Source organism: Panicum virgatum, chromosome 3N (assembly GCF_016808335.1).
Source record: "Panicum virgatum strain AP13 chromosome 3N, P.virgatum_v5, whole genome shotgun sequence".
NCBI classification, from domain to species: domain Eukaryota; kingdom Viridiplantae; phylum Streptophyta; class Magnoliopsida; order Poales; family Poaceae; genus Panicum; species Panicum virgatum.
In genome coordinates, this window is record NC_053147.1 from 10,593,525 (window position 1) to 10,607,275 (window position 13,751).

General features: G+C 42.5%; 3 protein-coding genes across 4 annotated transcripts; 1 reads left to right on the plus strand and 2 right to left on the minus strand.

The window, feature by feature from the left end:
- Positions 1 to 698: 698 nt before the first annotated feature.
- On the plus strand, positions 699 to 3,779 carry LOC120667276 (Golgi apparatus membrane protein-like protein ECHIDNA). 2 transcript variants are annotated; one of them, XM_039947365.1, is made up of 6 exons: positions 699 to 921; positions 1,332 to 1,388; positions 1,482 to 1,685; positions 1,774 to 1,833; positions 2,714 to 2,840; positions 3,330 to 3,779. In XM_039947365.1, the coding sequence occupies exons 1-6, from the start codon at positions 907 to 909 to the stop codon at positions 3,416 to 3,418; spliced, it is 552 nt and encodes a 183-aa protein (XP_039803299.1). In that variant the 5' UTR covers positions 699 to 906; the 3' UTR covers positions 3,419 to 3,779. The 2 variants fall into 2 exon arrangements, with proteins under 2 accessions (XP_039803299.1, XP_039803298.1); XM_039947364.1 differs by having other exon boundaries at positions 715 to 924.
- Positions 3,780 to 5,347: 1,568 nt separating this feature from the next.
- On the minus strand, positions 5,348 to 7,100 carry LOC120667277. Its single transcript, XM_039947366.1, has one exon. It carries the CDS (start codon positions 7,048 to 7,050, stop codon positions 5,704 to 5,706), a length of 1,347 nt encoding a protein of 448 aa, XP_039803300.1. The 5' UTR covers positions 7,051 to 7,100; the 3' UTR covers positions 5,348 to 5,703.
- LOC120667278 lies at positions 5,451 to 8,392 on the minus strand. The gene is made up of 2 exons (XM_039947367.1): positions 7,664 to 8,392; positions 5,451 to 7,572 (listed from the first exon to the last, which is right to left on the minus strand). The coding sequence occupies exons 1-2, from the start codon at positions 8,346 to 8,348 to the stop codon at positions 7,424 to 7,426; spliced, it is 834 nt and encodes a 277-aa protein (XP_039803301.1). The 5' UTR covers positions 8,349 to 8,392; the 3' UTR covers positions 5,451 to 7,423.
- Between the last annotated feature and the right edge of the window lie 5,359 nt (positions 8,393 to 13,751).

The following is a 13,751-nucleotide window of genomic DNA, read 5'->3' on the forward strand; positions in this document are numbered from 1 at the left end:
CATGAACGTCATTTATTTATGATCAGAGGAAGTAGCACAAAATATGTAATCCACACACACCATGCACACAACCAAGCGTTTAAACTAATTACATGTTTAATATTACTATATAGCAATAGAAACACACTTTACCTCAGAATGTACCGATACGTTTTCTTGTCAATACCGTTGCAAGAGCATCTCCAAGAGTTTGTCATATTTTACTTAGCATATCTTGTGTTTTGTCAACTTCTAAAAAGATATGACAAGTAAAAAAAGAGCTTATCTCCAACAGTTTGGCATAATTCACTTACCAAATTCAGATCTAACTTACATCAGGAACCCTGAGAGAGAAACAAAATTATATTTATGCCCTTACACCTCTTGAAAACTTAAATCAGGAACCCTTCTCTGTTATTTATTTCTTTTTTCACCCTCCCACCTGACTAGAAACCACGATGCCAACCGCGCGCCGCGCGCGTATATTTACGCGCTGGAGGCTGGTTTTTTCCAAGTTGTCAAAAATTGCCAAGTCTTTTGCCAAACTGTTGGAGGAGCATTTTTAACGTTTTTGCCAAAAATCAAAGATGGCAACTCGATTTGCCAAACTGCTGGAGATGCTCTAAGAGCTTAACTTTTGCAAAAAAAAAAGAAGAAGAAGAAGAAGAGAAGCTTAGTTTACCTATAAATTTTTTTTTTGGCTCGGCTCCTTCCACAAGGCAAAGGCTTGAAAAACAATTCAGCTTACACCTTTTTTCCATTTTTGAGTTCACCTCTTGGCTGTTGGATCCCGGCCCCGGACAGGGCGCGACTGCGCGAGCACGAGACAGCATCCTCCGAACCTCGCGCGTTCGTGGCTTCCGACGGAGTGGAGGAGCGAGAGCGCGAGGCGGTGGCCGCGGAAGGGGAGGAGGGCCGAGCAGCACCATGGATCAGCGCCAGGTGGTAGCCCCATTTCCTGCCCCCCTGTTTTTGCTATCTCCATCCGCTTGCGAATTTGGGATCCGAGCTATGTCCTGCGTTCCCGTTCTTCCTCGGATTTGATCTTGCCTGGAAACTTTGCCGCGGATCTGGTGCTGGTTATTGGATTACGGCTTCCGAGTTCTGGCTCGGATTCGGATCCATTTAGTGGTTTTCTTCTTGGGAATGTGTGAATCGCAATTAAGTTATGCAAGGGGATTGCTGTGGCATGGGATCTGAGCTAGTCAATCAAGGTTTAGTTTCTGGGATAAATTGATGCAGTTGTATTAGTTTGTAGGAACGAATTCGTCTGTCGGTGCTCTTTCGCTTAAACTTGTGCCCAGTTGAGATCTGATATGTTCAAACAAATAATGAAATGGACATTGTTTCAGGTGGTCAGCGAGAATTATGCCAATCCCATTACATGCTTCTTCCATGTGCTTTTCAAGGTAACCCGCTTGTCGTCTCATACATCTTACATTGTGATATGCCGGATTATGACGTGTGTTTTAACACTTGTTAACTCTTATGTTGGCTCCAAGGCGGCGGCGCTAGCCTTCTACATCCTGTTCTCGCTCTTTGTGAAGAGCTTCGTCATCATCTTTGTGATCACCGTGCTCCTTGCGGCGCTTGACTTCTGGGTGGTGAAGAACGTGAGCGGCAGGATTTTGGTCGGGCTGCGGTGGTGGAATGAGATTGACGATGAGGGAAACAGCGTGTGGAAGTTTGAGTGCCTTGATGGGGAGGTCTGTGCTTGCTGTTTTCTGCGATGTTATTCCTGTTTTTTTTTTATTTGAAAATTATTGTAGGCTGTAACTTGAATGTACCTTGCAGTCTCTTGCTCGGATGAACAAGAAGGATTCGTGGCTATTCTGGTGGACTCTTTACTTGACTGTAAGTGATGTTGGTCATAGAGATTCTCATGGTGTATATGGTACCTACCCACATTTTGATATATGAATATGATGATGTCTGATATTGCTTAATTAGAAATTGCTGTTTGTGACCATTTTACAAACCAATCAGTTACAACTTAATGTTTACTTAATTAGGAGAGGGAAAGGCTATCATACTTACATTTTTCAGCTATTCGTGCTTGGTAATTTTATTCGTCTTTGTTGTTTAGCTGTGTATGGCCATTTTCCTATCAGAGATGTGTAAGATAGTCGTAGTTTCAGATTTAATTTGGCAAAGGTTAATGCACCTGACCATGGGGGAATTGAATAAGTCTGGTTAACAACTTAATATAAGTGGAGCATTTAGTCTTTGATCATACACGTGGAGGACGGATTGTTCTCTGCTTCTTATCACTTCATTCTTTCTCACATTTTTCATGGGCTAAAACTTGAAACTTGGTAATTGCTACATCCTGCATGAATAGGAAGTTGCGCTTATAGTGGATTCTTGCTTCCCACTGAAGCAGTCTCTGCTTGTCACACACATATTTAGGACCATAACAAAATTGATCCTCCTGCATACAGGTTTTGCACTAGCAATCCCTCTTTTGATTGTTCTTTCTACCCATGCTACAATAAACCATGATATGCACTTAGTTAGGGTTTCTGTGATAGTATCCTTATCTCTCAACAAATCTGACTGATCAGTTTGTTTTCTGGAATAAGATGGAAGTCTTATCTTAAAGTCTTAACACTGTAGATGATAGCAGAGGACAATCTCACAACATAATTGATCCATTAAATAATTTTTATTATCTTTTCTGTTTTTACCAACTACTGTGATAAGTAGTGTGATAAAGAACCTCTCAATGTTTCAGGCTGCTGCATGGATTGTTCTCGGTATATTTTCGCTCATAAGACTTGAGGCTGATTACCTTCTCGTCGTCGGAGTTTGCTTGAGTCTAAGCATTGCAAACATTGTTGGCTTCACCAAGTGTAACAAAGGTATTTCTTAACTGTGAACTTCACTTTCTAGTGAAGATTTCTTGGTTGAGTTAATTTGGTCTGAACTGATTGATCTCTCAGAAACTGATGATTGATTCAGATAGACAGCTTTTTATCAAAACTAAGTATAATAGCTCTGAAGGTAGATTTCATTTTGTTCAATAAGGTTCAAGGCAGTCAACTTCTTGGTTTGTTGACTACTTGCCTTTGAAGTTTGGCACGTTACAGCAACATAATTTCATCATCTATTATGCTTGTTCTAGATAATCTCTTTGCACCTTCACTTTAGCTATTTTGTTTTTACACAGTATTCTAATGTTATTTCTAATCAAAGATATACATTTTAAAACCCTGCTTTACTTTTCATGTCATACATGTCCCTGTTGTGGAAATAGAACTTCTAGCTTGAAAGCTTACCGCAACTTGGTGCCGAGCATGACTTGCACCAAGCAAAATCCAACAGACTCCATTGCTATTATTATTTTGCAGACGCCAAGAAGAACATCCAGGCTTTTGCTCAAAATGCTCTTGCTTCCCGCGTCACATCATCGCTGCAATCAGCATTCGGTGTCATCTGAAATCCTACGTGGAGGTGCTGATATTACACACAGCAGTGTAAGATTTGTCAAAAGGACAAGCTTGCATTCTATGCTACTGCCTTTCCTCTGATTGCAAGGGTGTAACTCCACCTGCGTAGATATCATATTGTACTGTCTCGTTTCCGTACGGTTTTTTGACTCATCATACAACAAATAGGTCGATTTTGATGTGAGTACCAGAAAACAACTTGGGTTAATGCTCTTGGATCTGAAGAGCATTCTCTGCATCATCTTTTACTTCTTTTGCCATGGAGATGAAAACTACTACTGTAGGGAGCATTTTACTCGTCTAAACCTGGTATCCAATACAGAAGTGCTTTGTTGCTTAAACTTGTGATAATATGGTATCATGCATTTTTTTTCTCTTCTCTTAGTTAGAGGCGCTAATGAAGATAGTGATGACTGGTGAGAGGCCTAACTACTGTACTGAAGATAGTGATGAGGCCAAAACGCTTCATTGCTTTCTATATCTTTTCAAATTAAAAGGAAATAACAACGCACATCATATTTCCTTCAGGAGCTATGGGAGCTTGTAACTATCATAAATAGTCTATACACGTACATCAAGCTACAAAAATCATTATACTCTGCATTGCACAACAAAATCCAAAAAAGGGCACCCAATTTATGCTTGTAACTGAGCATCTCCATTGCTACTTTGCCTTCTGTGTACAAGTAGTCCATTGACGTCAAGAAACTGTCCGAAGCAACATCTACAAGCACAACGGCCTTCATCCCCAGTTCTTCCCCATTACCCCATCCACAGGTGATGGACTCATTGATCCGCATCAAGAATCTGACGCTTTCTTGGAGTCACCGTGGATCAAGCTTGCCAGCTTCACTCTGGGCTTGGAGTACTTGCCACACATCGCGAGCTTGGCCGCAAGCCTGCGGTGGGGCGAAGCCACATTGTTATTAGGGGGTGCTAATGCACCCCTAAAAAAAATGAAAAAACAGTGAACATGCTCAAATTTTCACTATATTTGCATCTTTCTGGTCTGTACTGGTCGACCTTGCAAATAGATCCTCCGCGTGAAGAGGATCTCCAACCTTCGCACCACACGACACTCTAATGTTGAGATGCAGTAGCAGCAGCAATACTATTGCACACATTTTATAGAATCTTACTATTACTAATTGCAGGCTCTTTTGAAGTCTTCACGTGAAGCCATCTAGGATCCTAGGTGGACACTCTGAAAAAATAGAGAAATCCTATAAATTATCACAAAAATCAGAAACATCCGGTCATCAATCCAACAACTCTAATTATAATAATCATCGGATCTGTTATCTTTCCTAATAAATTACCCACCTCTGTCATTATGAAAATAGACTAAAGTAACCCCCTAAACATGTATCTAAATTACCCACCTCTGCCATTATAAGAAAAATCTAAAGTAACCCCCTAATTTTTGTGTAAATTACCCACCTATACCATTATAAAACTAATACAAATACCTCCCTAAATTTGCATATAAATTATCCAATTATGCCATTGTTATTACAAGTTAAATTACTAATAAATCTGAATCTAAATTATATCATTACAATAATATATTAAAGTGCACTAATATAAAATTCTAAAATTACTATTTTTAATATTTTTAATATATTATTTATATAAAAATACTACCCTGTTATATGTCACCATATAGTCATGTATGATGGAAGAGATAACACAAACAAATAGTTCAACTAAACATATATTGAATACATATGAAGGTGCACAAAATGAAATCTATTGTAACTAAATAATGAAAATATATATTTTAGAGTAGTGTTAGAATATTTAATAGATGAAAAGAGTGTGAGATGGATAATTATAATTATTGATCTTATTTTTATATTAATTCTAATTAGCATGTGCGGGAGCACGGGTTGACAGACTAGTGTAAACAAAACAGCCAGTACTGAAATTGGCCCTTAGGCAATCAACAATTCGAAGTTCAACATTACACTGAATCCGGAAAAAGGAGAGTAAAAAATAGCAGCATTACACTACACGGATGGAACTCTGGAAGGCATTATAACAAGAAACAGATTACACCATTACATATATAGCTTTTACTGTGATGAGCAGCAAGAACAATAGGACTAGGGAGAAGCATGCCAACAACCAAGCGTCCACAACAATCAGTAAACAGTCTTGTATGGGAAAGCAGCTGAACAAAAGAACTACTACAATCGGTAAACAGTCTTGTATGGGAAAGCAGCTGAACAAAAGAACTACGAACAGTTGAAATAGCCTCCACGAGTGCTACCTGCTAAGACATATCGATGCAAATCTCATCCGTGGATGGAGACGCGCTGGTGTGATGGACCTGGGAAGTTGATGGAGCCGCACGAGCACGAGTGTGGATCTCGGAAGTGGATGAAGCCGTGCCATTGCGGGCGTCAGAAGCCGGTGGAAGCTCCTCCCTCTGCAGCCTCTCCGTGAAGGTCTCCATCCCCATGCATGACATTAGGAGCCAGACATAGGTGAGGAACTCCCCGCCGGAGCCCAAAGCCTTGGCGTGCAGGTAGCCTCTGCATCTGCTGGCGGAGAAGCAGAGCATCTCCACCCAGACGCCCTGGATCACTTCCCACATCTTGTCGTCACCTAAGGCCAATAACCCTTGGGCAAGAGCCCAGGCGTCGTCGATGAAACTTCCTTTAGAACTTCCATCTGGTTTTTCTTCAGAACTTCTTTTTGACTCCTCTTCAGAAGCTTTCACTGAATTGTCCAGCATGGTATTGATTACTCTCTGCATAAGCTCTTCCTGTATCGCTGGTGCAGGCTTCCACTGACTCCAGCTTAGTGGATTCCGCTTGCTGTCCCTGAGTATATCATTGAGCTCTTTAATGGCGGCTGTGACTCTTCTGTACATATTCCGGTTGTTGTCCTTGAGGATATCCTTGAGCTCTTTATAGGCAGTTGCCAACAGACTTGGCTTGTCGTCGTCGAGGATATCCTTGAGCTCCTTGTAGGCAATTGTGAAGAGATTCCGCCTAGTGCCAGGCAATAGCATCTCAGGATTAACAAACAGTAGGTACATCATGTAGTTGGATATCTGTCTGCATAGGACGGCTTTGCAGGCGGTCAATTCTCCACATTTAGACCTAGCCTCCTCAGCTGGAGGGGTATCCCCTTTCGACTTTGAGTTCGATGATATTGACGGGATCTTAGCAAAGGAACATCTATGATCTGAAAACGGGCTCAAGAAGAAGCAGAAATCTGTGGCGATGTGCCAGATGAGGACACTCTCATCGAATGGTCCCTTTATGCTGGAGACCAAGTCTTGATTGCCCTCAAGCGCCCAGTGGCCCCTGTTGTCATTAAACCTGCGATAGCTGGCAGCATCTTGTATTTTTTCCTTCCATCCATCTTTCAGATATTGAAGAACCAACTTTGTAATTCTCCTGGATGAGAAGCAGGACCTCATCCACCAGCGCTGGTCGAGGAAATCCTTGCATCCAAACAAACTTACAGTCCGCATCATCCAGCTATGCTCTCTGTTGCGGGCAAAGTATCCTACGAGGCTATATTGAGTGACCATATCTGGCCGCTGGCCACTGTGGAAGAGGCCGGCGATGGTTGGTTCGTCTCCAGGCACCGGTATAATTGGAAGCATGGAGTAAAATTCTAGCAGAGCAGTACAACAGAATATGGCATATGTGATCTTGACATCAATATCATTATAAGATTCTCTGTGACTCTTGTGGAAGAGACCGATGGCTGCCCACGGCAGAAACACACGTGCCCAGTGGCGAAATATGAATTTCACTCGGTAACTAGCTTTTCCCTTCTCATTCTCAATTTCACCTCCCGTTGGAATGGCTGCAGTCTTTAGCTTGGTGTAAAGGAGGAGGAACGCGCTAACGATCCTTTTTCGCAGGGAGCGATGTGCTTGCTCTGCGCTCTCTTGGCTAACCACCCAGAAATATTTGAGGATACTAAGCCGACGAGGGTATGGAGATGAAAGATCTACAAATAGCTTATAGGCCTCACTTTTCATTAGATTTTGGCCGTCTTGGAAGGTATTGGTGGTGTGCGCCTTGTTGGGATTTTCTATGATCACCGTCCTCCACAGGAGCCCTTGCTCCTTTCATCACGTACTCCTCGAGCGGATCCATGTCACCTTCAGTTTGCTTTGCTGTCCATCAAGCAAAGTTTGAAAATATTTAAGGATCGATACTAAGCCGAAGAGAATATATACGGAGATGAAAGGTCTACAAATAGCATACCTTGTGATGGAGAATGATCGCCTTCCTGAACAGAAGCCCTTGTTGCTTGTTGCTGCATCCGACCTTCACCCTCCCTTTGTTCTCTGCTGACAAAAGCCTTTGCGTGTTTCACGTACTCCCCGAGCGGATCCATCTGGCCTTGTTTTGGTGTCCTCTCAGCAGCAGATGTGCTGACGAGGCTATTAATGCTCGCACTCTTGAGTGCCCATGGCTTGTCGAAGCATTTCAGAACCCCAGGGACGAACAACAAGATTGCTGCCTGCAACAGCCTCTTGTCGCCGCCTCGCCATGATTTGCAGAACACGTAGATGGCCACCGTGACCTGAGACACCGCAGTGAGCAGGTGCCGGCTCCACAGCTCGTTGTCTTCGATGTTGTAGGCGGTGATGCCGTCATGTCCGCCTAGGTGTATCAGGAGGACGGGCGCCCAGACCACCTCCAACATCCTGCTTCCTCCAGGATCTTGATTCTTGTGGCGGTTGAAGAGCGTGGCGAGGGCGTATATCGCCACGGCATCGCTGGCGAGGTATGCCAGCCACATGATGAATCTGATCCACCTAGGAATGGCCATCCTACGCACAAAGGAGAAGATTAAGAGAAGGAATTGGACGAGCAGGCTGCCGAGGACGAGCACACGCATCTGCGACTCCTCCCACCAGTGCACGGCAGCCGTGACACTACCCATCTCGCTCGATCTCTCGCACGAACACACGCCGACGCCAAGGCCAAGCAGTCAGTGTTTGTTTTAGGATCAACACAGTGCACGATCAAGATGGATCTCTTTCACTTTTCTTTGTTCAAGCACAAGATGTTCCTAGATCTAGAACGTAAAGAACACAAAAGTACACTGAGAGGGAGAGAGACCTTCTGTACCACCATTGGAGCTCGAGCCGGCGGCCATCTCGGGTTCGTTGGTGAAGATCCGCTCAAAGGCGGCGACGAGCAGTGCAGAGAGGTCGACGCCGGGCCGACGGTGTCGAAGACGGTGACGGCGACGGCGGGAGGGAGTCGGCTGAAGTACGGTGGCGGTTTTCCCACTGCTCCAGCGCCCCCCTAGTAGATCGGCTTAGGGTTTCTGTGGGTGAGGGTGTAGGCGGTGCGGCGAACCTTGTATCCCGTGCCCCGGCCCCTCACCCCCTTTTTATTCTGGCGCTGTGCAGCGGGGGCCCACCAACCATTAAGGGTTGGGCGCCCCCGATCAGGGCGCGGATTAAGGCCCTAATAGACCGTTGGGTCTATTAGGAAGGAGATCAATCTTACATTCTCTCCCTTGATCTCACTTTGTACTTTAACTTTATACTTTAACATGAAACTTTTCCTTTTAGTTGTTCCATCACAGATTGATAAATAGAGCATGCTTTATCGTCACGGTCCAAGACCGATAGACTCAACAGCTACTATATACATCACTGTTTTGAAACAAATTCTTTTTATGTTTTGGGCCCTTTTGTTTTCCAGAAATCACAGGCTTTCCCTTAAACCCATGCCGGCTATGTGTTCCATGAACACATTGGGTGGTAAGCCTTTAGTTAGCGGATCCGCAAGCATTTTCTTTGTACTTATATGCTCGAGTGTAATAGAGTGATTCTGGATTTTCTCCTTCACAACATAAAACTTTATGTCAATGTGTTTGGCAGCACCACTTGACTTATTGTTGTGAGCATAAAACACTGCTGGTTCATTGTCGCAGTACATTCTGAGTGGTCTTTGAATGCTGTCTACCACTCTTAAACCGGGTATAAATTTCTTTAACCATTCAACCTGCCCCGAAGCCTCATAACATGCTACAAATTCAGCGTACATCGTCGATGATGCAGTGACACTTTGTTTGGAGCTTTTCCACGATATAGCTCCTCCTGCGAGTGTGAACACATAACCGGACGTGGACTTTCGGTCATCGATGTCCCCCGCAAAATCCGCATCTGAGTACCCTTCTATCTCTAGGGAGTCGGATTTTCTGTATGTTAGCATGAGGCCTTTTGTGCCTTGCACATAACGTAATGCTTTCTTTACCATAATCCAGTGTGCCTGTCCTGGATTACTTTGATATCTGCCAAGTATCCCGGTAACAAAAGCTAAGTCAGGGCGTGTACAAACTTGAGCATACTGTAGGCTTCCGACAGCTGAAGCATATGGAACCGCTTTCATTTGATCGATCTCATACTGGTTCCTGGGACATTGAAATTTCCCAAATCTATCGCCCTTGACTATCGGAGCAGGTGAAGGCTTGCACATATGCATACTGTATTTCTTTAGAACTTTTTCTAAGTATGCTTTTTGTGACAATCCTAATACCCCCTTTGTTCTATCTCGGTGAATTTCAATTCCCAAAACAAATGAAGCTTCACCGAGATCTTTCATATCAAAGTTTGAGGACAAGAATTTCTTTGTCTCCAGTAGCAGACCAACATCACTACTAGCAAGTAGAATGTCATCCACATATAGGATCAGGAAAATAAATTTTCCACTTCTGAACTTTGCATAAATGCAATTGTCCTCCTCATTTTCTTTAAACCCAAATTTCCTTATGGTTTCATCAAACTTTAAATACCACTGCCTAGAGGCTTGCTTTAATCCATAAATGGATTTCTTTAAGCGACACCCCATATGTTCTTTTCCTTTCATGACAAAACCTTTTGGTTGTGCCATATAAACATTTTCATACAAATCCCCGTTAAGAAATGTTGTCTTTACATCCATCTGATGTAACTCTAAATCATAATGTGCCACCAATGCCATTATAATTCTGAAGAAATCTTTACACGAAACCGGAGAAAAGGTTTCGTTATAATCTATCCCTTCTCTTTGCGTGAAGCCTTTTGCCACGAGTCGTGCTTTGAACCTTTCTACATTCCCTTTGGAGTCATGTTTCATCTTGTAAACCCATTTACAGCCTACTGTTTTGGCTCCTTTAGGAATTTCCTCTAAGTCCCAAACACCATTGGAACTCATTGATTTCATCTCATCCTTCATAGCTTCCAGCCATTTAGATGAGTGAATACTTCTCATGGCTTCTTCATATGAAGTGGGATCACCCTCCATATGAACCTCTTCTGTATTATAAACTTCATAGTCGCTAGAAATAGCCGACCTTCTTTCTCTTTGTGACCTTCTAAGGGCCACTGCTTGTGGCACATTTTGTGCCTCAACTTCTGGCATATTTTCCATAGGGGGCTGTAGCACCTCCTCCTCATGTCCAATCGCGGGTTCAGGCGGTTCCTGGATGACAGGTTCCAAACCTTCGCTCACTGTTGGTATGGGTGGAGTTGCGACAGGTGTTGACACCGTAATAACTGGAATAGTTGGCGCAGCAACAACCGAAGAAGGTACTGACGTCACTATTTCAGGAACTTTTGGTGCAGCATCAACAGGTAGTGAGAAAAATGGCTCTTGAATCATAGGAGTAGGCACATACACCCGCTTCTCCTCAAGATCAATTTCTCTAGGTACCATGCTCCCCCTGATCATTTCACTTTCTAGAAAGACAGCATGTCTCGTTTCTACAAACTTTGTATGTCTGTTTGGGCAGTAGAAACGAAAACCTTTCGACTTTTCAGGATAGCCTATAAAATGGCAGCTTACAGTTTTGGGATCCAGTTTTCCAATATTTGGATTAAACACTTTAGCCTCAGCTGGGCTCCCCCAGACCCGTAGGTGAGTCAGTGAGGGTTCTTTTCCTGTCCATAGCTCATACGGCGTTTTGGGCACCGATTTGCTTGGCACTCTGTTGAGAATATGGATGGCGGTTTTTAACGCCTCCATCCACAGACTCAATGGCAATGTGGAATAACTCATCATACTGCGCACCATATCCATTAGTGTACGGTTGCGCCTTTCAGCTACTCCATTTTGCTGAGGCTCCCCCGGCGTAGAGTATTGAGCAACTATACCATTTTCCTGTAAAAACCTCGCAAAAGGTCCAGGAACTTGTCCATAAGGGGTATGTCGACCGTAGTACTCCCCTCCACGGTCTGATCTTACTATTTTAATTCTTTTGTCAAGCTGATTTTCAACCTCAGCTTTGAATATTTTAAATTTATCCAATGCTTCAGATCTTTCTTTGATTGGATAAATGTAGCCATAGCGGGAGTAATCGTCTGTGAATGTTATGAACGAATCATAGCCATCCACACTTTTCACAGGAAACGGTCCACATATATCAGTGTGAATTATTTCTAACGTTCCTGCACTTCGTTTGGCACCCTTTTTAATTTGCTTTACAAATTTTCCTTTAATGCATTCAACGCATTGTTCAAAATCAGAGAACTCTAGCTGTGGAAGAATTTCACTTTTCACTAATCTTTCAATTCTCCCCCTCGAAATATGGCCTAAACGACAGTGCCATAATTTCGATGAAGTATCTTGAGTTCTCTTTCTTTTCTTTGTTTCTTTCTCTGACAAGGATTCATTCACATTCACATTACATACAGAATGCACTTTATCACGCATAGATAATAAATAAAGATCATTGTAAAGGATAGCATCACCAATACAATTATTATCAAACCATAGTTCACATTTGCCATTCGCAAAATGACAACCAAAACCATCTGTGTCTAAGCGTGATACACTGATCAAGTTTCTTTGAAGCGAAGGAACAAATAAAACATCTTTTAATACAAGCATGAAACCATTAACTAGCTCGATGGAGACATCGCCAACAGCTTCAACATCTGCTTGTACTCCGTTCGCGACTTTAATTTGTCTTTCGCTTCTTAGCGTAGTCCTTGTCGAACGGAATTCCTGTAAAGAATTTGCAACATGCACAGTTGCACCAGAATCAATCCACCAAGTAGATTTAGAAAACTTTAAATACAGGGATTCATTAACAAATGAAATTATATTCTCACCATTCTTTGCCATTATCATCTTTAAATAAGCGGGACAATCTGCTTTGCGATGCCCCTTGTCAAAACAGTGGAAGCACTCATCTGGAGCTGGAGTGCGCTGTTGCTGACGCTGTTGCTGATACTTCTGTGGCATAGGGGCTTTGTCTTTACCTTTAGATGAAGAAGCAGCTTGGAAAGGCCTTTTCTTGTTATTATGCACAAAATTGACAGACCCACCATTCTGTTTCTTGAGTCTATCTTCCTCTTGTGCACACATTGCAATTGCCTTTTCCATGTTCCACTTCTCTGGCTGTGAGTTATAGTTTACAACGAACGTTGCAAACTCTTTTGGCAGAGAGGCGAACACCAGGTGCACCATAAACTCTTCTTTGAGATCCAAGTCCATTGGTTTGAGCTTGGAGTTCAAAGCACACATCCCCATGATATGATCTCTTATCGTACCGGCATTGCCATAGTACCTTTTTGTGATCAACTGCTCTATGATCTGTGTAGCATAAGTCTTTGAAGAACCAGTAAACTGATTCTTTATCTTTGCAAGGTACTCAGCAGCTGAATCACATTCTCCAATTGAACCCAAAATGTTAGGATCAATTATGTTCTTTATAACTGCCACACATTTCTTGTTGGCGTTATTCCACTTTGTCTTTTCGAGATCATAAGCCATCTTTAAGGGAGCATAGTCCCTTTGCTTTTTCTGCCACTCAGCATCAGTGTCAGATTCCCCTCTCACTGGAGCCGGTGGCTCAGTGGGCTTTGGAGTGGTGATGATCTCATCCACCTCTCCACAGACGAAAGCAAGATCAACCTTCTTGATCCATTCGCCATAGTTGTCTCCTTTTAAAGTCGGAATGTGACTGATGAATCCCATCAAGTTCATCCCCGCTGAAAATTTCAAAAAATAGTGAGAACATAATAACAATAATTGCATGTAAAATTCCAACGTTGGTCAAAATAGAACATACAACTGTTTATGCAATTAAATCTATATCACCGTTGGGCAGAAATAGAAGTAAATGCACAAAAACTATGAAATTACAGTATTGTAATTAACAACGTTGGTCAGAAAAATAACAATACCATAATGCTCAAAAATAATCTTTTAACCATGCTCTTAAACTTTAATTGTCTCGTTGGTTCGAATTAAAGTATAAAAGCAACTATATAATCTTAGCAGCGGAAACATGTAGGAATTTCTATTTCCAGAAGCAAAACTATAAACTTTTATCTCTAAACAATAA

Bases quoted from the DNA above. Each gene is read 5' to 3' on its own strand.
- LOC120667276 (XM_039947364.1), top strand. The intron at 1,389-1,481 runs GTAACCCGCTTG...GTTGGCTCCAAG, and splicing joins TCTTCCATGTGCTTTTCAAG to GCGGCGGCGCTAGCCTTCTA. The intron at 1,834-2,713 runs GTAAGTGATGTT...TCAATGTTTCAG, and splicing joins GGTGGACTCTTTACTTGACT to GCTGCTGCATGGATTGTTCT.
- LOC120667277 (XM_039947366.1), bottom strand. From the start codon at position 7,050: ATGCTTCCAATTATACCGGTGCCTGGAGACGAACCAACCATCGCCGGC.
- LOC120667278 (XM_039947367.1), bottom strand. From the start codon at position 8,348: ATGGGTAGTGTCACGGCTGCCGTGCACTGGTGGGAGGAGTCGCAGATG. The intron at 7,573-7,663 runs GTATGCTATTTG...CTTGATGGACAG, and splicing joins CGATCATTCTCCATCACAAG to CAAAGCAAACTGAAGGTGAC.